The sequence below is a fragment of the Paramormyrops kingsleyae genome, chromosome 8, assembly GCF_048594095.1.
Source record: "Paramormyrops kingsleyae isolate MSU_618 chromosome 8, PKINGS_0.4, whole genome shotgun sequence".
Lineage (NCBI taxonomy): Eukaryota > Metazoa > Chordata > Actinopteri > Osteoglossiformes > Mormyridae > Paramormyrops > Paramormyrops kingsleyae.
In genome coordinates, this window is record NC_132804.1 from 35,958,709 (window position 1) to 35,985,872 (window position 27,164).

The 27,164-nt window shown below is 39.4% G+C and overlaps 2 protein-coding genes and 1 long non-coding RNA gene across 5 annotated transcripts; 1 reads left to right on the forward strand and 2 right to left on the reverse strand.

Annotated features, from left to right (window-relative positions):
- Positions 1-466: 466 nt before the first annotated feature.
- On the reverse strand, positions 467-4,430 carry LOC140592337 (uncharacterized). 2 transcript variants are annotated; one of them, XR_011992709.1, is made up of 4 exons: positions 4,293-4,430; positions 3,438-3,655; positions 1,385-1,538; positions 467-1,257 (listed from the first exon to the last, which is right to left on the reverse strand). It is a non-coding gene; the product is annotated as an uncharacterized lncRNA (long non-coding RNA). The 2 variants fall into 2 exon arrangements; XR_011992710.1 differs by having other exon boundaries at positions 3,438-3,684; positions 4,293-4,426.
- Positions 3,620-27,164, forward strand: LOC111840967 (F-box only protein 2-like). 2 transcript variants are annotated; one of them, XM_023806354.2, is made up of 6 exons: positions 3,620-3,715; positions 13,508-13,566; positions 13,661-13,787; positions 13,897-13,989; positions 14,233-14,362; positions 26,262-27,164. In XM_023806354.2, the coding sequence occupies exons 2-6, from the start codon at positions 13,527-13,529 to the stop codon at positions 26,397-26,399; spliced, it is 528 nt and encodes a 175-aa protein (XP_023662122.1). In that variant the 5' UTR covers positions 3,620-3,715; positions 13,508-13,526; the 3' UTR covers positions 26,400-27,164. The 2 variants fall into 2 exon arrangements, with proteins under 2 accessions (XP_023662122.1, XP_023662121.1); XM_023806353.2 differs by lacking the exon at positions 3,620-3,715 and adding an exon at positions 4,324-4,462.
- LOC140592335 (E3 SUMO-protein ligase KIAA1586-like) lies at positions 22,152-24,566 on the reverse strand. The gene is made up of 3 exons (XM_072715752.1): positions 24,087-24,566; positions 23,841-23,933; positions 22,152-23,429 (listed from the first exon to the last, which is right to left on the reverse strand). The coding sequence occupies exons 1-3, from the start codon at positions 24,244-24,246 to the stop codon at positions 22,741-22,743; spliced, it is 942 nt and encodes a 313-aa protein (XP_072571853.1). The 5' UTR covers positions 24,247-24,566; the 3' UTR covers positions 22,152-22,740.

Sequence of the window (27,164 nt, forward strand, 5' to 3'; positions counted from 1 at the left end):
ATAAAACAATTTCTACAAACTTATACATTAAGCAAATGAAAATCAAGGAATGTGTTCCAAAAAAACATTTATTTACCACAAATATATAAGGAAAATACAAAAAAGGGTAAAACCAAAAGAACTGTGAGTGTTTTCTTTGCAAATGCACCTTTAGATTGCATTTGTTTAAGACAAGCTTACAGTGAATACATGTCACACATTGTCGAGCTGGCCTAGGAACACGAAGCTGTGGTGTCTGGGAAACTGGAACATCCATGGATGCTTGGGCAACCAGAGCATGTGGAGGTGTCGGTGTCTCTGGAACATCTATGGATGCTTGAGTAATGAAAGCATCTGCAGGTGCCTTGGTAACTGCAGCAGAAAGTTGTGGAGTACTACTGCATTTTTTTAAATAGTTAATAAACTGTTCCCTTGTGGTAGAAAAATTATAAATCAAGCACTTAGAATAAAAGTCTGGACCTCTTAGTTTGGTAAGTAAAGAAAATCTCTTTTGTTCCAGCAAGTTCAGCAAAGCGCTCCCATCACACTATGGCACTTGGGACCAAGTCACAACCAGCACACAGGGCAACCAGTAGACAAACCATAACTGCTAGGACTTCTAAGTCCTGATTGGTCATGAAACATCAACAAACTAAGCTGAAACGTATAACAAACACAATTCTCCTGCTCCATTGGTTCACCTTGGTAGCAAGGTAAAGTCCACCCATTTTACGCAATTTACTGGAGACAGCCTCGGCTTCTAGACTTTTCTTGAGATATGTATATAGATATTAATTATATGATATTGAATCACTGTTAATGTTTTGGTGTTCCATTGATTAATGATTAACACATTGTCGTATTGTCCCTGAATCAATGAAAATACATGGTTAACACATCAATTGTGTAACATATTATATATTGACTACTACAACTACTTTATTAAGCTATAACTCTTTGTGCACCAGTTGGGGCAGCTTCGAGTCTCTTCCTGCAAGTGGTTTCTCCCCCCCTTTGCTCCACTGTCTGCCTCTCCAAGGTCCGAGCTTCTGCGGAGCCAACTGCAGGCAGCTATCACAAAGCGAGGTCACACAGTATTCAAAACAATCTCTTCTTGCCTAAGGCCTAAAACATAACAGACCCAATATGCCTCCCTTCCCGGGCCTACTCATGTCCAATTTTACTTCCACGCCCTCTTCACAATTGTTTTTTCACAGGTAATGCAGTGGAAATGATGACTTTCTCTGCAGGGCATGCTGCATTTGCATATGACGTATTCTGTCAAGATTGGACAAAACATTAAGACAGATAAATTAAATGTGAACATTAAAATAAATGTAAAATACAAAACTGGGTGGTCAAATAACAACATAATATTTTAAAGTATTTCAAAACATTAATGTACCTCCATGTCGCACTGCTAATTTCAGATGATTTTTCAGGTGAATATGTATGCTGTGCTGCTTTGAAGAACCGAACAGGCAGCATGGGCACCTGTACACACCATCTTGCTGCAGCAGTACAGGTGCTGGTGTGTCATTTCTCAAATGGGTGGGATGCTGTAATCAGCAAAAAATATTTTTTTACCAAAACAACCTTCAGATGCATGTCTCAAGAAGGCCACACAGGTGGATGAATGATAATTTTCCATTACTGATATAGCTGTACAGTCATTGACAAAAGTCTTGTCACATAAGGACATAGTAACTTAAAAAGGCATATAACTTTATTTCTAATCAATCAATTGTTACGATAAATGGATCAATTTAATGCCAAGGACTTTCACATTAATAACTGGGTGCAAAATGAAACAGTCAAAAAGTGTCCTGATGTTCACAGCTTGTTAAAGTCCATAACACCTGTTTTTGCAAGGACAAAAGTCTTGTCATGTCTTTTAATGATTCAACCAATCACAGATTTGAGGTTCACCTGTGACAAATACTGTACTTAACATAATCCCAGGTGTGTATAAAAAGATCCCCAGCAAACCAGACCTTCACTTGAAGTGCAACCTGACTTCTGACAACATGCCAAATATTCAACCACAGACCAAGTCTGCTGAGGTGTCAGACGTCATTAATGTATCCAAACATCAAGTGGAGAGGATTAAAAAAAGATATGAAGAAACTGGTGATGTTCATGACAAGCCCAGGTCAGGCAGGCCACGTAAGACAACTCTTCGAGAGGACCGTTTGTTGCTTCTAAAGTCCAGGGCCAACCCTTTTTCAACTGCAGCAGAGCGACATCAGAACTGGTCACCAGAAACCGCTGTGTCTACAAGAACAGTTTCTCGAATTCTCGCACGCAGTGGTCTCCATGGCCGAATTAGTGCACAGAAACCAGCATTAATAAGAACACAACAAAAAAAGCGTGTTGAATTTGCCAAGGCCCACAGCTTGCAGCAAGGATGGACAGTGGCAAAGTGGCAGAAGGTTGATTTTTCTGACGAATCATCCATTGAACTGCATACCAAATACTGCAAATACTGCAGGAGACCTGTTGGAACCCGCATGGATCCAAGATTCACCCAGAAAACAGTCAAGTTTGGTGGAGGAAAAATCATAGTCTGGGGTTAAATCCAGTATGGGGATGTTCGAGAGATCTGCAGAATGGATGGCAGCATCAACAGCCTGAAGTATCAAGACATTCTTGCTGCCCATTACATTCCAAACCATAAGAGGGGGCAAATTCTGCAGCAGGATGGCGCTCCTTGTCATACTTCAGCCTCCACATTGAAGTTCCTGAAACTGACGAGGATCAAGGTGCTCCAGGATTGGCCAGCCCAGTCACCAGACATGAACATTATTGAGCATGTCTGGGGTAGGATGAAGGAGGAGGCTTGGAAGACAAAACCAAAGAATCTAGACCAACTCTGGGAGTCCTGCAAGACTGCTTTCTTTGCCATTCCAGATGACTTCATCAACAAGTTATTTCAGTCATGGCCAAGACGTATGGATGCGGTCCTCCAAGCTCATGGAAGTCATACATGTTATTAATTCTTTCTTCTAAGGCACCATGACTTTATGTTCTGATGTTATTGTAGCATGTTTGTGTATTCTAAATAAAGTATATGTATAATTTCTACATTATTTTTGTATATGACAAGACTTTTGTCCAGGCAAAAGTTGACCCTTCTGTCCTAATTACATGACAAAACTCAATGAATGATGAAAAACTTTATTTTGGTATAATAAGCATAATCTAGAGGGCTTTGCCTTTCTTATAAGCCATTTCTGATTCCAACTGATTAACTACAGGTCAAGTTATTATTTGTTGTTCCTACAACTTGGTTAAGTGACAAGACTTTTGTCAGGCACTGTACACTGTTTCAGCATTGCGTGATAAATTACAAATTTTATACTGTTGTTTCTCGATCGAAATAATTGCTTTATGCTCTTCAGAAGATGAGTATCATTACAGTTACATTACATTTAGTAAAGAGTGTTGATTACACTTACCACCATAACTCTCTTTCCACTGCCGAGTACTTGCTTTCCGACGTTCTGACTTTTTTCTTTCTTCTGTGCATGCGCAGGTAGGACACCAGCAGTAGATTCTGGTGCCATTGAAAATGCCGAAGTTTCCCATGAGTGGGCATATTTGGAAGGCGGGGCTGTCCATCTTCTCGACCAATCAGAAATGAGTGGGCCGGGCTGGCCGTGGGCCATCTTGTAACCTGCAATGAGGCGTAGTTGTCTGAAAGACCTGAAGGGAATTTGCGTAGTTTCAGCTGCCTGTAAGTATTCAGATATATTATATACATAAGCCTGTATCTGTATTCATGTATATTAATATATAGCATCAGAAGATGTGTGACATAATAATACATCTAGGCGTCCCAGAAGGAATCTGTATTTTTCAACAAGGAAGGTCGAAACGAAGGCTCACGGAAAGCGGTAGCAGGGTTGCCAATTTTGGTTAGCTGAGTGGCATGAGACTTTGGGTGTGTCCGAAATGGCGCACTTGCCCAATTTTAGGGCGTAGTGCGTTCACACTGACAACTGCTAAAATTCAGTGCACTGAAAGTACCCGGATGCTGCACTGAAAACGGCCAGAAAACGCAGTGCAGAATGATGGACACTACTCGCACTAAAGGGACGCCATTTTGACTACGTAGCGGAAGGGGAGGGACTTTCGGCAAGTTTTTATTGTCAAATTAAGGCGGACAACAACACAGATACGCAAGCCCAAGCGGAGGCAACTGCTTCATATAAATGTAAATAACGTTAATAAAATTATTTTACTGATGTATACTGCGGTGTGTAGCCTGTCACTCTCTGACGACAGATATAGATAACATGTAGGTTACGTACCATCTCATGTTCAGCCAACAGGAGGAGGATCCTGCGTCGACGTTGAATGCGACGCAGTTTCCACGTAGGGGGTAAACAAAAGCAAATAAAACCACAAGGAAGTCAACAAAACACGGCAGATATTTTGGGGCGCTGGAGAATCGCGATCAAATGCTAGTCCGTCACTTCCGGTAAGTGCAAGACGTGTGTTCCATGTAGGACAGCATTTACCCGTGGTTGTGTGCACTACAGAAGGAAGTGCGCACTATGCACTACATCTCAGTGCACTGACGCAAGTGCGCGATTTCGGACACACCCTTTCAGTTAGAGACAAGTCTGCACACGCATTTACATGTATGTGAATAAGTGGCCGTTTTAACATTTAATCGCTAGACTGGATATGTTTGGCAGATATCCGTAATTCAATTCTTCTTAGTCAAAAAGAGCATTTCAGATATCCACAATGACATTCTTCCTATCCACAATTGTCATTTCAGATATCCACATCATCATTCTTCCTAGGAGAAATTACGTCACTTTTGCCACTTTGTAAAGATTTAAAGATATCTTAAATAGAATTGTGACTAGGATAAATAAAGTTTTAGATATCTTGAAATACATTTTCTACTAGTAAGAATGCAATTGTGGATATCTGTAATTGTCATTCTGACTAGTAAGAATATAATTTTGACTAGGAGAAATGATATTATGCATATCTAAAATGTAATTACAGATAGGAGTGTGACTTGATTAAATGTTAAAACGGCTTGCCATAAGACGCCTCCATATAAGCCTACTTACTATAAAGCTTTCAAGTGCACGATGGAGTAGTTGGCTGCTGAGTCGCGGTTTCTGATTCGCCTTGCGTTTCTATTCAATGTATGAACCAATAGCGATTTAGTCACGGCTTCTGTTTCCTATAGTAATTGCAAGCCAAACGCTGTGTTCATTGAAGTGCATTTTATTTGCTGCCCAGTCAATGTGTGAGCGATTTTAGTGCACATAACGTGGAAGAATGTTTACAAAACGCGCAGAATAGCATGTGTTTTTTTAATGTTTAATTTTGAATGCATTTATTGTATATTGCAGGTTCTTTTAAAAATATTTACCTGCCAGTTTACAGAATTTTTCCACACCAATTAGCCAGTTTATGTGACATGACGGTAAGAACTGTAACTAGAACTGTTTCTTCTCTGTTTTTCATGCTGAGAAGGGATGATGCCCACCAAGGTGTCCCGTTATATAGAATTAATGGACAATACGTAGGCATGCAGATCTTTCCGCCTAGTTCATAGCTGTCCTGAGTTATACAGGGTTATTAGCCACCTACCAGCCGATCAGAAAACAGCATTTGTTGTTTCTGGGTAAATTGACAATGTCTGTGACGTATTTCGATTATACATTATACTGGCAGTCTAGCTTCCGGTTTGTGGGGTCAGTGGCTAGCATGAAAACAAAATAGTGATATTGTGCTTGAAGAGCTGCAAATATTCTTTTTTTTTTTTTAATTTAAATAGTACCAGTAAGAAGGCAGCAACACTTTTTTTCAGTATTAAGCACTTTTATATTTTTTTTAATATCTAGAATGACACACTTTCTCACGCTCACGCAAGAAATCTTACGGCAAGTCAATATTAATCCATTATAAACCTAAAATTAGTTACATACATGTTAATGTATGTGTAGACTTCTCTTAAATTGAAAATGTCAGGCCAGCCAGCCGACCAACGGTGGTGACACTGATTATTCTTAGTACAATATTGCACAATAAAATATTTTGAAATACTATTGCTAATAAAAAAATGATTTTTATGAGTGATTGAGGTTTCACTGAGAAAACAAAAATGAAATATGGAAAAGTTACATGTCAGGGTAAGGTTATCAAAAGGGAACCAATGCAGAAGGATTTTTAATGTACAGTGGTACCTCAGTTCTCGAACTTAATCCGTTCAGAACTCTGGATCGAATCCTAAAAAGTTCGAGTTCTGATCGAATTTTCCCCATAAGAAATAATGGAAAACCAATTAATTGGTTCCCGGCCCCAAAAAATTACACCTGAATATGTTTTTTTTTTTTTTTTTTTTTTTTTAAGCATTTAAACGCAAAATGAACCGGATAAAACAAGAAGAGCATGTACTGTACTAAACACATCTAAGCACATTTATCAAAACAGTAATTTGTAAAGTAAGAAAATAAATGTATCCGAACAATGTGTCCTGCCCCGATCATCCGCTCCTTCCTTGTGTCACGCCCCCTCGTTAACCCCGTGTGGAATCCCCGTGTGATCAACTGTTTCTGGTTGTTGTCATTAGCCCTCTGTATTTCGTCCGCGTTTCAGTTTATTTCCCCAGCCAGGTAATTATATTGTCCGTCTGCGTTTTGCCTGCCTTACCTGTAATTAAACCCCGTATTCCCCGATGCCCTGACGTCTGTGCCTTTGTCTCCGTTCTGTTCCGCTTGGCACAACAATATTATTATAATTAAATGTATTAATGGTTTATTCAATCAATCAATCAATCAATGACTTTTATTGACAGACTCAGGTCTAAATGTATTTTTACTGTCTAAATATATGTATTCAGCTAGTGTAAACATGCACGGTGCTATCACAGCGAATGTGAGGCTGACACTGAAGCTTTACCCTTTGTTTCCGCTGAGAGACGTGCAGCGTGACTCATTTCCCCGCGCATACAAATTATCTTAGGTCGGCGTTCACAGTTTGACATCTGAGATTTAGTTATTATCAGTAACTAAAACTAAATCCTTCTTTGCAATCTGCCATTCCTCTGTTACATTCTTTAATAGCTCAGCTAGTGCTGTGCGATATGGCTTAAAATTCATATTGCGGTATAATTTGAACCATAGACGGTAGATGATATACTGTATATTGCGGTATATAATTTGATCTGTAAATTTCAATATAATATGTCCATAGCAAAGGCATTGCAGCCAGAAGTTGTATAATAAACTTAACACATTTCAAAGTAGTCGTGAACGTAGAATATTTATTGTGCAAATCTGCAATTAGGCCTATAGAAAAAATATGAAAACATTTCAGGTAACTTCCCTAGTTTTATCTTGTATTAAAAACACAGGTTGGTTTTGTAAACTGCAGGTAAGCAGAAAACAAGACACAGAACCAAAAACTACAAAACTAATACAATTAGACTAGTGTCATAACTCCATCTATATTAGAATGACCATCTCTCCTATAAAGGTCCTGCCAGGCAGAGTCCTGCACGGGTTTGTGTACCCGACGGGTGACCCGCAAATTTTGATGAAACTGATGAAAAATATTCTGCTGTGTTGGATATGGGTTCGGGTCAGGTTGGACGCAGGAGAGCTGTCGCGATGTACACTCACCTAAAGGATTATTAGGAACACCTGTTGAATTTCTCATTAATGCAATTATCTAATCAACCAATCACATGGCAGTTGCTTCAATGCATTTAGGGGTGTGGTCCTGGTCAAGACAATCTCCTGAACTCCAAACTGAATGTCAGAATGGGAAAGAAAGGTGATTTAAGCAATTTTGAGCGTGGCATGGTTGTTGGTGCCAGACGGGCCGGTCTGAGTATTTCACAATCTGCTCAGTTACTGGGATTTTCACGCACAACCATTTCTAGGGTTTACAAAGAATGGTGTGCAAAGGGAAAAACATCCAGTATGCGGCAGTCCTGTGGGCGAAAATGCCTTGTTGATGCTAGAGGTCAGAGGAGAATGGGCCGACTGATTCAAGCTGATAGAAGAGCAACTTTGACTGAAATAACCACTCGTTACAACCGAGGTATGCAGCAAAGCATTTGTGAAGCCACAACACGCACAACCTTGAGGCGGATGGGCTACAACAGCAGAAGACCCCACCGGGTACCACTCATCTCCACTACAAATAGGAAAAAGAGGCTACAATTTGCACGAGCTCACCAAAATTGGACAGTTGAAGACTGGAAAAATGTTGCCTGGTCTGATGAATCTCGATTTCTGTTGAGACATTCAAATGGTAGAGTCAGAATTTGGCGTAAACCCAATGAGAACATGGATCCATCATGCCTCGTTACCACTGTGCAGGCTGGTGGTGGTGGTGTAATGGTGTGGGGGATGTTTTCTTGGCACACTTTAGGCCCCTTAGTGCCAAATGGGCATCGTTTAAATGCCACGGCCTACCTGAGCATTGTTTCTGACCATGTCCATCCCTTTATGACCACCATGTACCCATCCTCTGATGGCTACTTCCAGCAGGATAATGCACCATGTCACAAAGCTCGAATCATTTCAAATTGGTTTCTTGAACATGACAATGAGTTCACTCTACTAAAATGGCCCCCACAATCACCAGATCTCAACCCAATAGAGCATCTTTGGGATGTGGTGGAACGGGAGCTTCGTGCCCTGGATGTGCATCCCACAAATTTCCATCAACTGCAAGATGCTATCCTATCAATATGGGCCAACATTTCTAAAGAACGCTTTCAGCACCTTGTTGAATCAATGCCACGTTCTGAAAGCGAAAGGGGGTCAAACACTGTATTAGTATGGTGTTCCTAATAATCCTTTAGGTGAGTGTATATTGCAAAAGACATGATGATTTTACTTAGGCCATATCACCCAAGCTCTACATACAATCTTAAACAACTGTATTCTTTCACGTTCATAAATATCAATAAATAGAAATGAGTTCAAATAAAATTATCGCGATCACTTTCAGCCTTGTAAAGACAAGCTCGCCTAACTACATGTGATCAAGGAAAATAAAATGCTACTTTGTGCACTAATCTGGCTACTCTGTATTTGCAACGTGGTATAGCAAACACGATCAAAAACTAATTCTAGAAAAAAAAAATGTCTGTGGGGTCGCCAGAAATTTGTGATGTCAAAATGGGGTCACAGGCCAAAAAAGGTTGAGAACCACTGTAGTAATGCATTGTGTTGGTCTTAAATTTTACTCATAATGGTCTAAAAAGGTTTTAAATTTAAAGTACTGAAACCTGCAGGATCCCGGGTCTAAAGAACTGAGAGGAGATGAACAGATGAGGTCTGTCAAAGCACTTCATCACCACAAAGGTCAACATAACAGGACGATGGTCATTTTAGGTGAGGCATGTTAGGATGATGGACTTTGTTAGGGACTGGTGGAAGTTATTTTGATCATTTAGGGAGGGATTTGCCTTATCTGCATTGTCGGTTCATTCACTGTAGTCTAGGGCTGCACGATATTGGGAATAAATCACATTGCAATATTTATTCTTTCTGCGATATATATTGCGATATATATTGCGATATTGGAATTTTAAAAGTTCTAATTAGTTCAATAGCTCTATTGCAGGGGTATTCAACTAAAATTTAAAGAGGTCCAGTTAGAGAAAATTTCTTGAAGCAAAGGTCCGGAAGATCATAATGTCTAACTATTTCGTGTGATGTATATTTAAGTAGCATATCAGTTGTATCAACATTGCATGTAATCAGTACCTGACTGTCAAATCAAAATTTTTCAGTGCAATTCAATTCGAGATGTCTGCACACACGTAACAGTTCTTACCTTGTAAATTAGTATGCTTTTGTATTTAACCATGTAAACACACTTTTGACGTAGCTCATTTTAGGTTTATAATGGAATAATATAGATTTGCCGTAAGATTTCCTGCGCAAGTCTGAAATCATGAGTGGCGTGCCAGATGCTGAAAACGTACAATTTTTGTTTCACCTGAGTTGATCTATATAACAGATAATATTACTTTATACATATGTTAAAAAACGGAAACTTCCACGAACATGAAATCACCAATAAACTATGTCTATTTATCCAACATGTTATATAATACATACTGTATTTGAAAACTTTTCAGCTATATGATTTCAGGACAGACCAGCCACTCTCTTAGGAACATTACAGATTTTTGGTTGCGGGTGTTCGCTTCGCTGCTGTTATTAAGCAGCCACTCTGTTAGGAACAGTGTTGCCAACTTAGCGACTTTGTCGCTAGATTTAGCGACTTTTCAGACCCCCTTGACGACTTTTTTTCAAAAAAGCGCCTAGCGACAAATCTAGCGACTTTTGGACAAACCTTAGCAACTGTCCAAATGTCGCCAGTACTGTCCTGTAAGCGCGAGGTCTTGCTTTCCCGGTACAGTTACTCATCTCCCTGTGTCTGCTCTGATCAGTGAGCGCTAGCTCCGGCTGAAAGGAGCAGCATATTCCCGTGACCGCACGGCAGCTGACATAGATGTGAATGAGCAATCACGGACCAATCACTTTACCTGCTTCTCCTTTGCTTGAAATAAAACTATTTAATTTGACCGTTTCTTCTTATTTTTTCTTATTTATTTATTTTTTCTTCTGATGCACTTATATTACTCACTGTTACAGAGCTTTAGTTCATTCCAGTTTCTGAACTCGTCTGAGATCGTTTACTGAGCTACATCTGATTGACTGTACGTGATTCTACTTACTCATACACAACTTCATTAAACTTATTAAACTCATATACACATAAAAAAACATATATACGTATAATATAAATGTTGTCTGAAAGAAAATATGTAACGTAATTGATAGTTTTATATTGGACACATGAGGAAGGATTAGGGAAAACACGCAGAATGCAAATACGACGTAATTACGTAATCAATACGCAAATATACGCATGACGTCATCTAGCGACATTTGGCGACTTTTCGAGCAGACTTTAGCTACTTTCCATTGAAAATAGTTGGCAACACTGGTTAGGAATATTACGGCTTTTTGGTCGCTTTGCTGCTGTTATTAACACTAATGGCACATTAGCGGAGACAAAGGGCTGCATACGCCGAACTACGCTTCGCAATTAAAGGCGTTTGACGTGCATTGGTGTGGGAAGCGGCAGTTCAAGTGCTAAACCACTACCGAAAAGACTACAAAAGCTGTGGCGGTTAAAATAGAAGGGCCCCATCAGGTTTTAAATCATAACTTTCTGTTTTGGCTATCGGTCCAGGTCCGTATGGGACAGCTTCTGGGTCCGGGTCCGGCGCGGTCCGCCTGTTAGTGACCGCTGCTCTATTGGTATAATTAATCATTCTAGAAAGATTGACCTGATTTAGCCCAAATATAATGGCAATGATAACTTAATCAGTACTAAACAGAGCATGAGCATTAAACTATGGAAGCTTATCGCATATGAGAGTTAACATGAGTGACCATATAACGCTGGGTTAAATGGTTAGAATGTTTGTGCTTGGTGGTTCGTTCTGTGATCGACATGTTTGTTAGCTGCCGGTGCAAAGCTGCGTGTCGACTCCGTATCCAAAAACCTTTAAATTGATTTAAATTATGTTAGACAGACTTTTGTGGATTGTTTAAGAATAAGAACAGTGTGACATTTGTTAGTTCAGCAAAAACACCAAAAGCGTTGTCCACGCCGCTTAATTTAATTTGCATTACTTAACATCGCACATCCTGCGATGCGACTATTGCACGTACGTACATCGCGATGACGATGCTGAAACGATATATCGTGCAGCCCTACTGTAGTCCATAATCATCTGAAATCCCTACCACATGTAATATTGAGGACATCCAGCTTAGTTTCTGCTCTCTGTGTATCTCATATTAGTGGTTTTCACCGCTCACCTGAGAATATTGAGTCATGTGTCAAGTCTGTTTGTTATAGGCAGCTGTGTATTCCTTCAGCACTTTATGTATGGTTTTATCAACCCATGGTTTCTGATTGGGGAAGATCTTGATGGTAACCGTGGGTATGATATTCACTATTAGATTAGCAATGAAGCATACTACCATTTCTGTGAAAACATTGATAAGCCTTCAACACTCGAACCAAAACATATCCCAGTCAATGTCACTTGACATGTCTCTGGACACATCAGTGTCTGACCGCTCTCGTAGCCTGGACTTCCGATGTGGTCTGATTTGCTGAACGCCGAAAGAGAAGTAGCTTTGTAAGCCTTGCTGAATGAAGTGTAGTAATGTTCCAGTACCTTATCACCCCTGGAAGGACATTTGATATGTTTTCTGAAGCATATTTTTTTTAAAGGGTGGCCTAATTCAGTTCATTAGTGGCTTCCCCCTATAGGCTACCATCACAAATGATTAAATTTTCAGTTCAATTTATTTTTATATAACAACAGAGTCAATCCAAGGCACTTTACATGGGTGTGTTGTGATACGACATTGTTAAGAAAGAATAATAGAAAAACAGGGAAAGGGAAGATGAAGAAATGAAAGAAAGTAAGTCAGATGACAACAAAGGAGAGATACCAAAAAATCCCAAGTAGGGAGGAAAAAAATACCTGTGGGGGGTCCAAGGTCAACTGGCTGCCCAACCCCCCTGGGCACATTAACATTGTAAAAAAGATAAAAGATAGAGTGGGCTTGCTTGCTAATAAGAAGGTATAAACTGTGGTCAGCGTCAAAGCTATCAGTCAGCTTTTCATGCCGGTCTGTGTAGAGCAGTGGTGGCCAATCTAATCTGCAAAGGGCCGGTGTGTATGCAGGTTTTTGGGGTAACCTTTTGGTCAGCTGTTCAAACCCAGCCAATCAGTCCTCTAATTAGTAATCTAATTAGGGAGCTGCAGTGAAAACCTGCATACACACTGGCCCTTGGAGGATTAGATTGGCCACCCCTGGTGTAGAGGGCTGCACCCTCAATGTTAATTTGTAAGTCACATCCATATTATCACCCTTCCATGGGACTGAACCAGGATTCTAGCTCAGATGGTGTCCACCCTGGGTGCCATTGGACCTGTGGGAAGGAAGGCAGAGATCATGGGTGGTCAGCCCTAAAAGCATTTTATTTCTTTTGTCTGTTTTCATTTGCCCTAGAGGGCTATTGTATTTTTCAACACAGTAAATGTGCCAAACACTACACTGTACTGTATTTCACACTCCAGCTTTACAGCCTTCATTAATCTTGATGGATTGATGGTTATGTAAGGTACATTGAGCTGAAATCATTTTATTTTTCCTGTACATTTAATTGTTTTTGTTTTAATTAATTATTTACAGTTAAACTCTATAACTTTCATGTACTAAGCTACCAGGGAAATTATAGTTTTGTTCTCATTACCCAGTGTTTTGTAAAATGACAATAAATCTTATCTTAGGTATGCTGGACTGGCTAACTGCAAAGTTCTGGTTTACAAAAATACCATAAGCCCTGAGACAAGACTACAAATCCAGAAATTTTGCTCACTGTGAACTCTGGTGGTTATTAAGATTTTACTTTGGTAACATTGGTACCTTTGCAGGTCTGTCTTATCCAAATTAATGATGGCCAGAAACCTACTTAAAAACTCATGTGGCGAAGGTAAGAGAAAGATTTCTACATTCTCTAATTCTCTGAGTGCACTGTTTTGAAAGTGCAAAGGTGATCAGATGAAGCTCTCTGTTTATCTTTATAGAAATGTTAGAGTTCTGGGAACTGACGGAGAACGGTGGCAGCCAGTGGAAGGTGGAGCCGGTGCCCGGGGACTGCGGCCATGCTTTCTGCAATGAGGCTGTTGCAACATGTTTTGCCACCTCTTTTGAGTAAGACATGAACAACTGAAAGATTTGACATTGGTCTAAGTATGGAAAAAAGTAAGCCTCTGGGAAATACACTTACTATATGATTGCTTTATGTGTATTTACCATTCAGGCTATGCCTAAAGAGACAGGTGGTAAACTTGGTGAAAGAAGGCTTTTCAACACATGAACTAGATTCTCAGCCAGCTGTCACTGTGGAGGATTGGTAAGCTATTTGGATATATCACAGTTTTGACAAAGGTGACATGCAACAACGCATATTTTATTATTTTTTTAATTGTACTTTTAAAAAATCCACTAAAGTAAAGTTTTTGGATGTCTGCATGCTGTATATATTCAGTTGCAGCCATTTATTTTGTTTATAGGAGCAGGCTCTTTTTATATGAGCATGTACCAATAAAGTGGCCACAGAGTTTAATTTCCAGCCTAACTGCATAGGTGTGCACAGGTACTCAAGTCGCACAGACTGTGGATGCATCTACCAGCTGAGTGTATCTCTGCTAGATGAGAATCATGAAGTATTACAAGAGTTTAACCCTGAGGAAGTCACCCTTGATCCAGACTGCTCATGGAAACAGGTACTTCCAGCTGTTTGGGGATTTATTCTTTGTCTGGAGTTAAGAAAGCAGAGGTGGCTTTCCAGAAAGGTTCATGATGCTAAATAGTTTCTCATACTTATGATCGATCATTAATTAGCATGTGTTTCCAGAAACCCTTCATAACTAAAGTAGTTTGTTATCTCGCTTGTAGATTCATAAGTGTTCTGAACCCGCTCGTTATTTTCCATGTCTTTCTTTACTTTAACTTTTGCTTGCTGTCCTGTCACAGAGACACAGAAATCGGAAGAAATAGATGTCAAAAACACATTAATGTCTGTATTGGACAGCGTTATAATTCTGATGATATAAGAGGTTAGAACTGCAATATAAAACTGTAATGTAGACTATGAAATAGCGTCGCAGAATCGCAATTTTACTTTGAATATAAGGAAGTAGAATTAAAATGGAATTAATTTCAAATAAATTCATATACACAGTGTAAGTACAGCTTTAACGATGCAACTTAATATTTCAATATGAATTACCCAGCATGTTAACAGAAATGGATACACTGAACCCCCTCCCCCCGCGCGATCACGAATATTTATGGAAGCAAAAACTACCCGTTGGCCATGCCCCCCTGTTCGAGCACCTCCTTGAAAAGTCTGTGCATGTCACTGTTATCCATAGTGAGGGCCACATTTGAAGTGTCATCTATAGAATAAATATTTTAACTGTGATTTTGTCTACAATGGTGAAAGAGCACTTCTTACAGTCATACAAGTAACCCTATCACAACCCTATCCATCTGACAACCCACAGGAAAAGCTACTGCATGCAGACTCCTCACAAATGGTAACACACATAAACAGTTAAATATGCAAAAACAATAAATATGTTCAAATTTCATATTGTTAGAACAAGCTAAAACAATCACACAATTTTTATCTTACAATCTTGCAAATATAAAGTTACTCACTAGTACACTTATAAGGTAAATATATACATCTAATATCTTGGAAGTAAATCTGTTATGTAATTATTCATGTTTTGCTAGATTAAATGACATTCATGTGTTGCATGATTGCATTGAATTGAAATGAATTAAATTCTTCTTACTTGTCATTCCAATTCAACGTCTTACACGGTGCAGCCAAGTCAATTCAAAATTCAATTCAAGAATTCTAAACAACCCTGGTAGGCTACATAATGCTACATAGCTAACCTATCAGCATTGCTGTGTGTTCAGTCACATCTTTATATTTGGGCAGATGAATTACCCCCAAGGACCAGCAGAAAGGGAACAGTGTTTCAGACAGCGTCATCCAGGCAGCCAAGTTGCTTTTGTCGGTGGTCAATGAACCCCTTGGCCCATATCAGTAAAGCACAATTCCTGGAGAAAAACAGGCTGGCCTGGGGTGAAATAATGTGCCTCCTTGGTCTGGTGTAGGATAAATTGAAAAGTGGAACACACCAGAAATTTGCTGTCAGGGCATCTGGTAGATTACTGTAGACCATCAGATACACATGGCCTCAGCAAGGCTGCCGGTTCCTGCATACGTGCATGCATTGATCACATTCATGCTGACTACATAGCATTACATCAAAAGCGTTACAGTTTATATCTACTATGTACACTCACCTAAAGGATTATTAGGAACACCATACTAATACGGTGTTTGACCCCCTTTCGCCTTCAGAACTGCCTTAATTCTATGTGGCATTGATTCAACAAGGTGCTGAAAGCATTCTTTAGAAATGTTGGCCCATATTGATAGGATAGCATCTTGCAGTTGATGGAGATTTTTGGGATGCACATCCAGGGCATGAAGCTCCCATTCCACCACATCCCAAAGATCCTCTATTGGGTTGAGATCTGGTGACTGTGGGGGCCATTTTAGTACAGTGAACTCATTGTCATGTTCAAGAAATCAATTTGAAATGATTCAAGCTTTGTGACATGGTGCATTATCCTGCTGAAAGTAGCCATCAGAGGATGGGTACATGGTGGTCATAAAGGGATGAACATGGTCAGAAACAATGCTCAGGTAGGCCGTGGCATTTAAACGATGCCCAATTGGCACTAAGGGGCCTAAAGTGTGCCAAGAAAACATCCCCCACACCATTACACCACCACCACCAGCCTGCACAGTGGTAACAAGGCATGATGGATCCATGTTCTCATTCTGTTTACGCCAAATTCTGACTCTACCATTTGAATCTTAAAAAATCTTAAAACCAAAGCAGATGAAACTGATTAACAATCCCCTCTGCTACTTAACTGACCAGATCAACATCCCGGAAGTTAAATTGACTTGATGCTATACTCTGAAGTGTTCCTTTCATTTTTTTGAACAGTGTATATATACACTCACCTAAAGGATTATTAGGCGTAAACAGAATGAGAACATGGATCCATCATGCCTTGTTACCACTGTGCAGGCTGGTGGTGGTGGTATAATGGTGTGGGGGATGTTTTCTTGGCACACTTTAGGCCCCTTAGTGCCAATTGGGCATCGTTTAAATGCCACGGCCTATATATACATATATACACTGTTCAAAAAAATGAAAGGAACACTTCAGAGTATATCATCAAGTCAATTTAACTTCCAGGATGTTGATCTGGTCAGTTAAGTAGCAGAGGGGATTGTTAATCAGTTTCATCTGCTTTGGTTTTAATGAAATTAACAACAGGTGCACTATAGGGGCAACAGTGAGGCAACCCCAAAACAGGAATGATTTAACAGGTGGAGGCCACTGACATTTTTCCCTGCTCATCTTTTCTAACTGTTATTTCATTAGTTTTGCATTTGGCTACAGTCAGTGTCACTACTGGTAGCATGAGGTGATACCTGGACCCTACAGAGGTTGCACAGGTAGTCCATCTCCTCCTGGATGGCGCATCAATACGTACCATTGCCAGGTTTGCTGTGTCTCCCAGCACTGTCTCAAGTACATGGAGGAGATTCCAAGAGACAATCAGTTACTGTATTAGAGCTGGACAGGGCCATAGAAGGTCCTTAACCCATCAACAGGACCTGTGTCTGCTCCTTTGTACAATGAGGAACAGGATAAGCACTGCCTGGGTCCTGGGTTCCTGCTGGTGCATGATAATGCTCAGCCTCATGTGGCAAGAGTATGCAGGCAGTTTCTGGAGGATGAAGGAATTGATACCATTGACTGGAACCCACGCTCGCTTGACCTAAATCCAATAGAACACCTCTGGGACATTATGTTGTGGTCCATCTGACGCCGCCAGGTTACACCTCAGATTGTCCAGGAGCTCAGTGATGCCCTAGTCCAGAGCTGGAAGGAGATCCCCCAGGACACCATCCATCAACTCATTAGGAGCATGCCCCGACATTGTCAGATATGCATACACACGCGTGGGGCCATTCCACTATTTTGAGACTAGCCTGCTGCATCATTTTTTAACTTTGATTTTCGGGGTCTTTGAATTCAGCCCTCTGTTGGTTGAAAATGTTCATTTCTATCAAACTATCTATCATCCTAACACATTGCCTAATCCATATCAGTATAGATATCCAGCATGATCTTTTTTTCACATTGATATTTGATGTGTTGTCAAAGTGTTCCTTTAATTTTTTGAGCAGTGTATTTACCATCTAAGAATTTATTTTACAATTTATGTTTTGCTAGGTTTAAATGACATTCTTGTGTTTTTTGTACTGAATTTCTTTGAATTTAAATGAATTAAATTCCTCTTCCTGTCATTCCAATTCAATATCCTGTGGGGTGTGGCCAATTCAAATTCCAATTCCTGAATGGAATCAGGTGTACAGTGGTACCTCAGAACTCGAATTTCATCCTTTCAGAACTCTGGATCGAATCTGAATATATATATTTTTTTTTCAAGCATTTAAACACACAAAAACGGATAAAATAAGAAGAGCATGTACTGCACTAAACACATCTAAGCATATTTATCAAAACAGTAATTTTGTAAAGTAAGAAAATAAATGTATCCATGCAATGTGTAAAGTTAAAAAAAATCAATGTCTTGCCCTGATCGTCTGCTCCTTCTGCGTGCCACACCCCCTCGTTAACCCCATGTGGAATTCCCGTGTGATCAGCTGTTTCTGGTTGTTGTCATTAGCCCTCTGTATTTCCGTGTTTGTTTGTTTCCCCAGCCAGGTAATTGTATTGTCCGTCTGCTTTTTGCCTGCCTTACCTGTAATTAAACCCCGTATTCCCCGATACCCTGACGTCTACGCCTTTGTCTCTGTTCCGTCCCCGCTCGGCACAACAATATTATTATAATTAATTATACATATTAATAGTTTATTATTAATATTAAAATAATGAATACAAAATCTTAATTTTTAAATATTTTAAATTTTATTATATTATAATAATAATTAATATTACTGTCTATCATTGTCTAAATGTATTTTTACTGTCGAAATATATTGTAATACCTGCAGGTATTATGTGTTCCATGTTATTCTGTTAAGTTTAGGTTCTGTACTTATGAGGGTTTGGTTATGGAATTGCGTATGACGTGGGGAGGGGGAGGAGTTTTGTCGGAGAGTTCGGGGTTGGAAGCTGGGTTGAGTCTGATTCCGTCTTGGGGTGTGGAGATTGGTGTTTGTTCCGTTTTGAGTTGGTGTCTGTGGACATATCCGCAGCCGCTTACTGTTATTAAATCCACGTTCTGAAGCAAACTCTCCGAGATCTTGTTTCTTAAATCTGGTCATTACAATATGTATTCAGTTAGTGTAAACATGCACGGTGCTATCACAGCTAATGCGAGGCTAAGACTGAAGCTTTACCCTTTGTTTCCGCTAAGAGACGTGCCGACTGACTCATTTCCCGCGTGTACAAGTTATCTTTGGTTGGCGTTCACGGTTTGACTTCTGAGATTCAGATCGAGCTCTATTTTTTTTTCGAACTGGTTGGTTCGACTTGTAAGAAGTTTGAGTTCTAATGAGTTTGAGAACTGAGGTACCACTGTAATTCATAAATTTGGAATTATGCACAAGGCTGCCCTTTCTTCTCAATTTCATATGTTTCATTCTATGCTCTACCTCCTGATCATCATCTTGTATTTTGACACATCTTCTTTGAACTAGTGATGATCAGTTTTTCATTTCAAATGTACATGTGGAACTTTATGCACAGAGAGCAGGATATATTTAACATCAATATAAGAACTCTGCATACACCTGACTAGACTTGGACAGTATTGCAATAATATGGTATACCATGGTATTTTGGGTATAGGCATTCCAAAATTTGGCCCCCCTCAACCCACCACCACCAAGTGAAATTTAAAGCTAAGGAAATACTGTCAAAATCCCATAAACTGTGATATAATGCCTGGATATTATATTGCATTTTCTAGCAAGCCAGAAGTTAGCTAAAAATCTGAACTTGGCCAACTACTTAAGTAACAGTTAGCTTCAGTAACCTACGGTAATCATACACTTTTGCTGAAAACTTCAGTTTAAAGAACAATGCAACCTCAAAGTCAGATTAATATAATACTGGGTAGTTACTCACCAGTCATGTGAGCATAATCTTTATTTTGTTTTTTATTGTTTTGATGTGGGGTGGCAACATGAGTGGCCACATATTTACTAGGGATGGCCATGGTACTACCCCCAGCCACCCCTTAGCTCTGCCCCTGAAACAACTCCTACAGGCTACTTACAATGCCGCCGTCTCAATAAAAGCAGTGTTGGATTAGACTATGTTACTGCACTCTCTGAAGCATTATTTGAACAATATTGCACTAAATCAGTGGTTCTCAACCGGTGGGGCGCAAGTAGGCTACAGGATGGGAGGGAAAAAAACTGGAAAAAAAATTGCAAATTTGTGATTTGTTTGGATTCATCTGATCTATTTTCGCTGCTAAAATAGACCAAAACGGTCATTATTTCATCAAAAATGTAAGTGACTTAATATTATTAACTTGTTTGTTGAACTGTTATATGAAATCAGTGTCACATTTGAGGTGAGGTGATGGTAAATTAAGTGATGGTCAATTGTCAGCTCTCTTGGTCGTCAGGTCGTGTGATGTATGTTGCTGAACTATTCAAATGTTATAAATATAAAAACACCACATTTTGAAATTTAACTGCAGTATGTCAATTTAGTTTATTTGTGTGTGCTGCGCTCATAGACTTTAGAAAACGGCGCTCATTTGTTTGATTTCTCCTCGAGAAGCTGCGCAAGCCTCAAAAGTTTAAGGTCCTTGCACCCTGACTGAGTCCGAAACTGTCGTATTCGTTTTTCATATTCGTCATTTGGTGGCTCTCAATTGTCAAAAACACCCCTCAAAATATTTGCTACGGATACGAAAATTGCAGAAAATCGAACCATCCGAATTAATTTTTATGACGCACGGAAGTTGCAGAGGCTGCAAACGTAGAAAACGTGAGGTCGTATTTAGTTTTTTTTTAATATATATATATATATATATGTGTGTGTGTGTGTGTGTGTGTGTGTGTATATATATATATAAAAAACGAATAAACTAGTCAGAATATAGGCTACAGTTAAAGTTTTCCTTTAGTTTTTGTGAAATACACGCACGCACGCAGCCACGCACACACAAACATGTTTAAATACATTTATGTTAATAAATAAACAACAATAAATTGTTGTAACAGCAATATCTCCAAGTTTTGTTTTTCACTGTAAAAATGTAATGATTTGCCAATGCAAAGTGAGTACCGCCACCTTTTTCCCCCACTTCAAGCACTGATTATAGCACAAACAAATCATCCTCCACTTTTTTTTTTTTGTCAAAAGCGACAAATCCAGTGACTTTTACTGGTGTTTTTGGAGACTTTTGTGGTGAAAACAATTTGCGACCTACTTTAAAGAGGATTATCGCTCTTTTGCGTGGGTTCGAGATCCGTTTGTGTGCACAGCAAACGAGGTATCAATTGATATGCAGGAACAGCTTATTGAGCTGAAGAGTGACAGTAGACTGAAGGCAGTGGTGTAGTCTACATTTTTGTAGTGGGTATACTGTGCTTAGAAAAAAAAAGTACACTGGTTCATGCAATGCAGTCAAGAATTTTATTTTATTTTTTGCATATTTAACTTTGCAAAAATTCTCAGATGCTTGTATTTGAACTGGATAAATGTACAACAACCATAACAGAGCTGCAGGAATTGTATTGAAAACATGGATACAGCATATATTCAAAACATGTTCAAATACTAAGACGTAAAGAAGTATATTAATTGTTCAAATACAGATTGAACCAAATGAATGTGTAGATCTATAAAATGTTCCAAAAGCGTTTGTTCTCGGGCTGCTTAGGTTTCACTTGTCGTCGTGTCTGTGTTGCAGAGTGGTGCTTTCGTAACCACGTTGTTACATACTTCCTAGGCTCAAAAAGATTAACAGGAGGGCCATTTATATTGATCATCATGAGATGACTAACATTTGACAGTAACAGAGAAGACCTTTTATCAGTGCATACATTGTTCATTAGGCTAAAGCCTCTTTCACATTCAGCTGTGCTACATGGTATGGTTTTTTTGCAAATGATCAGAGGTTTAAGGTTTTCAGGCTCCTTGTTTTGGTCCTCAATAAAGTCTCTCATGCCATTGACAGCCTGGTTTTCACAAAGATTAAATCTCTTGCAAAGTCTCTTTATTTCTGTCTCACCATATCTGATACTGGGGTTTGATGGCCAACTGGTTTTATCAAGTATGCTCAGATCACGTAGGATTTCCCCTTGAAAGGAGAGTCGCTTCTCCAAATTACTGATCAAGCTTTGCAGGAACTGATTTGGAACTACTGATTTTAGTTTGTGGTTTGGCTGTAAGGGAACAGACCCAAAGTGTCCTGAAGCCTTTGCTTCACTGGCCTCTACTGACTTTTCCCCTGGAGAGTCTTTAAAGGACCTGAGAACACGAATAGTGTGTTTTAGTAGTTGTTCGGCTTTTAAAAGCGTGATAGACTGTGCTTGGAGCTGCTGGGATAAGTTTGATAGTTCAAAAAGTGCATCATACATTAGTCCTAGGTCAGAAAGAAATTCTGTGCTTTGCAAACGATGTGCTAGTCCTTTATACGTTTGCCTCTCTTTTGCGCTCCTTGTTTGGTCCACAGAAGCATTTTCAAAGTGTTTGTTGAGCGCACCATAGGACTTCCACACTGCTTTCACAGTGCGGAAGCTGCTTGCTACCCATCGGGTGTTCAAAATTCTGCCAATTTGTTGAACGTGAGATCCCACTTCTTGTGCAGCTTCCAGAAGTTCTCTGGAGTTTTTACTGGACTGGCTGTATAGATTGTGAATCTTTTCCATGAAAGCTTTAAAATGATTTACAGACACAACCTTGTCTACTGCATCTGATACAGCCAGCTCCAGTCGATGGTTCATACAGTGCCATGTGAAAAGGTTAGGATACCTTGCAGTCAGCCTGGTTGCAACACCTCAGTTCCTGCCCAACATAACACTAGCTCCATCAGAAACAAATGCAATCCAGTTTTTTTGAAGCCACTCTTCACTGAAGCCTGCAGTGTCCAAACAAGTTAGTAAAGCTTTCTCTATACTTTCTGCAGTTTGGCTCTCCAACTCGACCAGCTCCAGGAATACAAATTCAGGCGTGGCTCCATCAATTGAGGCCTTTACACTGACAATCATAGCAGATTTGTGACTGGCAGATGTAGCCTCATCAATAAGAACAGATAGTTTGTTTGAAGAAGACACAATGCTGTTCACAATTTTTGTCTGCATTTCCCTTGCAACATGTTCAACAATTTTTGTGCAACTATACCTGGAGTGTAGACTAGTGCCCAAGTTCACACCATTTTTTTCCTGAAGTTCAATGAGATCGTCGTGATCAGTAAAAGGTCTGTTCATCTTTGCAATATAATATGCTGTTCTGAACACAGCATCCGTCTCGGCCAGCACAGTGTCTGATACAGCCCTCACCATACTTCCAAGCAAATCCTGTCCACATTTTTGTGTGAGCTCCTGAGCTATTTCATGAGCCCTGGAATTCTCATGCCGCCGAATCTTGTTCCGGAGTGAAGACAGTGCCGTTTCTCGGTTCTCACTGGAACCTGATGACTTTTCTGTCAGGACACCAGTTGACTTGGTGGTGCTGCAAACTTCACATCCTGCAAGTGAATAAAAATGATCAGAATTGTATAATTTTAAAACTCTCCTAATAGTAGCATCTACTGATCTAATTTAACTAATTCTCAACATATATTATACAATTAATCATTAACTGCAAACCATTTTACACCATTACAAACAAGAGATGAAAATGAAGTGATCAAACTTTATTTTTTCTATTATTTTAATGACTCCCATGAGCTACAAAAATTATACTGTCAAATGTCTGCCAAGCATAACTTACTTTACTCAACTTTTATACTCTCTAACTTCAAAATACTATGTACAAATAATCAAATTTAGTTTTATATAAATTATATCATTCATTAAATATACACAAAACATCACAGATTTTCTTCATAAACTAAATTTCATATGCACATTTTTTTTTCTTCTAACATCTGCTTTACCTAGCTTTCTTTCCCTCCATCCTAACCAAGGATGTCTGTTTTGGAACTCTCTAGCCTGACTCTCACTCCACACGGCTGGCCAGGAGCTCCCATCTAAAAAAATAAACAATGGTTTTACAATACAGTCTATGGGCTCTCCAGGACCAGGATTCCCTACCCCTGAGCTAGGCTGTGTGATGACATGCTTGAGCTAGCTTTAACAACTTTGTAAACTAGCCACTTAAAAAAAAAGCCACTTGTACTTACCAGGGGCAGGAGTAACGCTGACGTCAGTCTCATTATGTTTGTGTTGAGCCGTCAAGCTGGTGGTGGTGGGTTCTTCTAAGGCTGTCTCTGTTGCTACAGCTGGAGGAGCCGGTTTATAAAAACAATCAAAAAGTGTCGCTTGTTTTCTCTTCATCTTCATCCGCTAGTTTCTGCGACGCTTCTCCGTGCTCTCTTCCTGAGTGAATTTCATATGTTCCCGCCCACACCGTTCCAGCCAATTACAAATGAGCCGCTGAATACCAGACCAATCGCAGAGCAGTGCGCTGTAGTGTAAGCTCATTGGCTCAGTCTTGGCAACAGGAGGAGAGGTGACGCAGCAGCAGAGAGCAGCGGAGAGAAGCAAAGGGGAGTTTCGCTTGTCCATGAATGCGAATGTAATGAACACACGCATGGATTGCCACGTAACATCGGCCACTTTTTAGTGGTTATACGGAAATTCTTAAGCCTTTCTAGTGGGCATACGGCGTATACCAGCGTACCACGTAGACTACACCACTGACTGAAGGAACTCTTTAGCTCCTGCCCTCTTTCGTCATTCTGGGCAGCATTGATGCAGGAATATCCTGAACTCTGTGACGTCGCCTTTAAGATTCTCCTTCCTTTTGCGTCGACATATTTGTGTGAGGCAGGATTCTCAAAAATGACTGCACTCAAAACTAAATACCGCAATCGTGCACAAATCGAGGATGATTTGAGGCTATGTTTATCAAACATTGAGCCAAGAATTGAGGATCTTTGCAAAGCAAAGCAGGCTCAGGTCTCACATTAACATCACCTACCTGCAAGCTTCTGTAAAAAATGCAGATGATGCCTACTATTAGGCCTAGTAATAATAACAATAATAAAGCATAAATTAATATCAGAGGTCTGGTGTCAATTCCCAATTATAGCAATAGCCTAGTAATGATAATAGGCCTATACTTATGATGATAATAATAATAATAACAACAATAAAGCATGTAACCTCATTATTATATAGCAATAGCCTATATAGTAATGATGATAGGCCTACTACTACTCATAATAACAATAATGTCTGCAAGCTCACATTAGAAGTCTGGTGCTACTGCCAGTTATAACAATAGCCTAGTAATGATAATAGGCCTACCTACCGCTACTGATGATGATAATAATAAATAATAATAATAATAATAATAATGTGGGCCTAAAAATAATAGCCTAGGGCTATCTATCTATCTATGCAAGGTGGTGTTTGGGATGTGGGGTGGAGGGGTCCCAACTGCAATGAGCCAGCTTTGGGGGGGACCAGCTTGCACAAGGTTGAGAACCACTGCACTAAATGAACTATTTTGCTTTAATACTGGTGAGAAAAAGGCAATTGACAAAAGAAGATGGATTAACCATTAATCCTTAAGAGTAGATATTTCCTTAAGGGAACTGCAAAAAAGTAAGGCATTGGTGAGTACAGTGTCCTACACCATTAAAAGGCAAACTAGAATAGGTGGGCAACTTGCATAAAGTGACTGGTACTCTAACCAAAAGGGCTACCACAGCATTATATAATGCCATCCAATATCCTCCGGTCTACAACTGGTTGGTTAAGGGTTGACCCTGGAGCAAGATGATGACCCAAAACATACCTCCCATTAATGTCAAAACTGCCTTAGAAGTAAAGAACAGGATGGCAAGTGTCAAATCATGAAATGCAGTCTCCAGACTTAAACCACCATTGAGCTGGTTTGGAAATAACTGGACAGAAGGGTGTTCTAAAACATTTCACTGGTGTATGCACCCAGTAACTTGTAGCACCATCTTAAAATAAATCTAGAATCACATTGTCATAGAATAGTTCTGGCACACTAATTTTGTTTTTGTGCAGCTAGGTCATGCCACAGAATCTCTCCTCCAGTAAATTGGTTCTTCTTTACCATGTAATATTGGAGTTAAACTAGTTTGTGTATGACTTTACTAATATGCAGTACTAGTTCTTTTTCCAAAATGATCACAATTTTTGTATAACAAGGTATTACTTAATTTAGTAGTCTGATAAGTTAAACTTGGACTTGGTGAAGATAGCATACATCTACATTTTCTTCAAACTCTGAGGGGTGTACTCCTTTTTTGTCACATTGTATGTAATATCATGTGTATCCATGTCTATGGCTAAAATTCTCAATTTCTCTAATTGTTCAGGTAAGCCATAGTTTCACAGACTATGGACCAGGCCTGCGCTTCATTTCCTTTGAACATGGGGGCCAGGACACCAGATTCTGGGACGGCTGGTATGGAGTGAGAGTAACAGGAAGTGTTGTCAGAGTGGAGATGGTCTAAGAGGAAGACTACCATATTACTGTGCACTTTAGTGATGCAGGATATTGAAATACTGTTTCCAGGCACAGCTGTACTTTATATGTACTTTATGCATACATCATTAATAAGTAGAAGAAGGAGGCTTTAGAATATATGGACCAGCTAACAGAATTAACCGTATACTCTGAAGTATCAGCTAAGCAAATTGTTATGTATAATTATAGAAAATGTACATTCTATTTCTGACTAATCTGATTATCTTCAATGTCGGGCTTCAAGGACTGGCTGACTTTGCTTTCTTAATAGTACATTGCTTTGAATAAAAGCATCTACCAAATAAGTAAATCTGTATTGTATTATATAAATTATAATCTAAAACACAGTGGTTAGCACAGTTATCAGAAAGAACCTTAGAACAACATAAGCAGTTTGTAGCAGTGTACTGCAGATATGTCCACTATACATTTGCATGAACCATAAATAAACTTCAAAATGTTACATCCTGATACATATTCTTTTTTGTGAACTTCGGCTAAGGTATTTCTTGGAGACCAAGATATTATTTATATTGTTGAAGGAAACTGTTCTTGGTATGTTTTATTTCTTCTTTCTTTGATTTTTGTATAATTTTGAGGGTGTTATTAAATTGGAGAGTGTCTGTCTATTTTGTGTATTGTTTGTTTTGGCTTTGTTCAGTCTGGGGTAATGCCATTTTGTTTTTTATGTATGCATGTATACTCAAGACAATCTGATTTAATCAATAAAACATTGGCTAATTATTTCCCA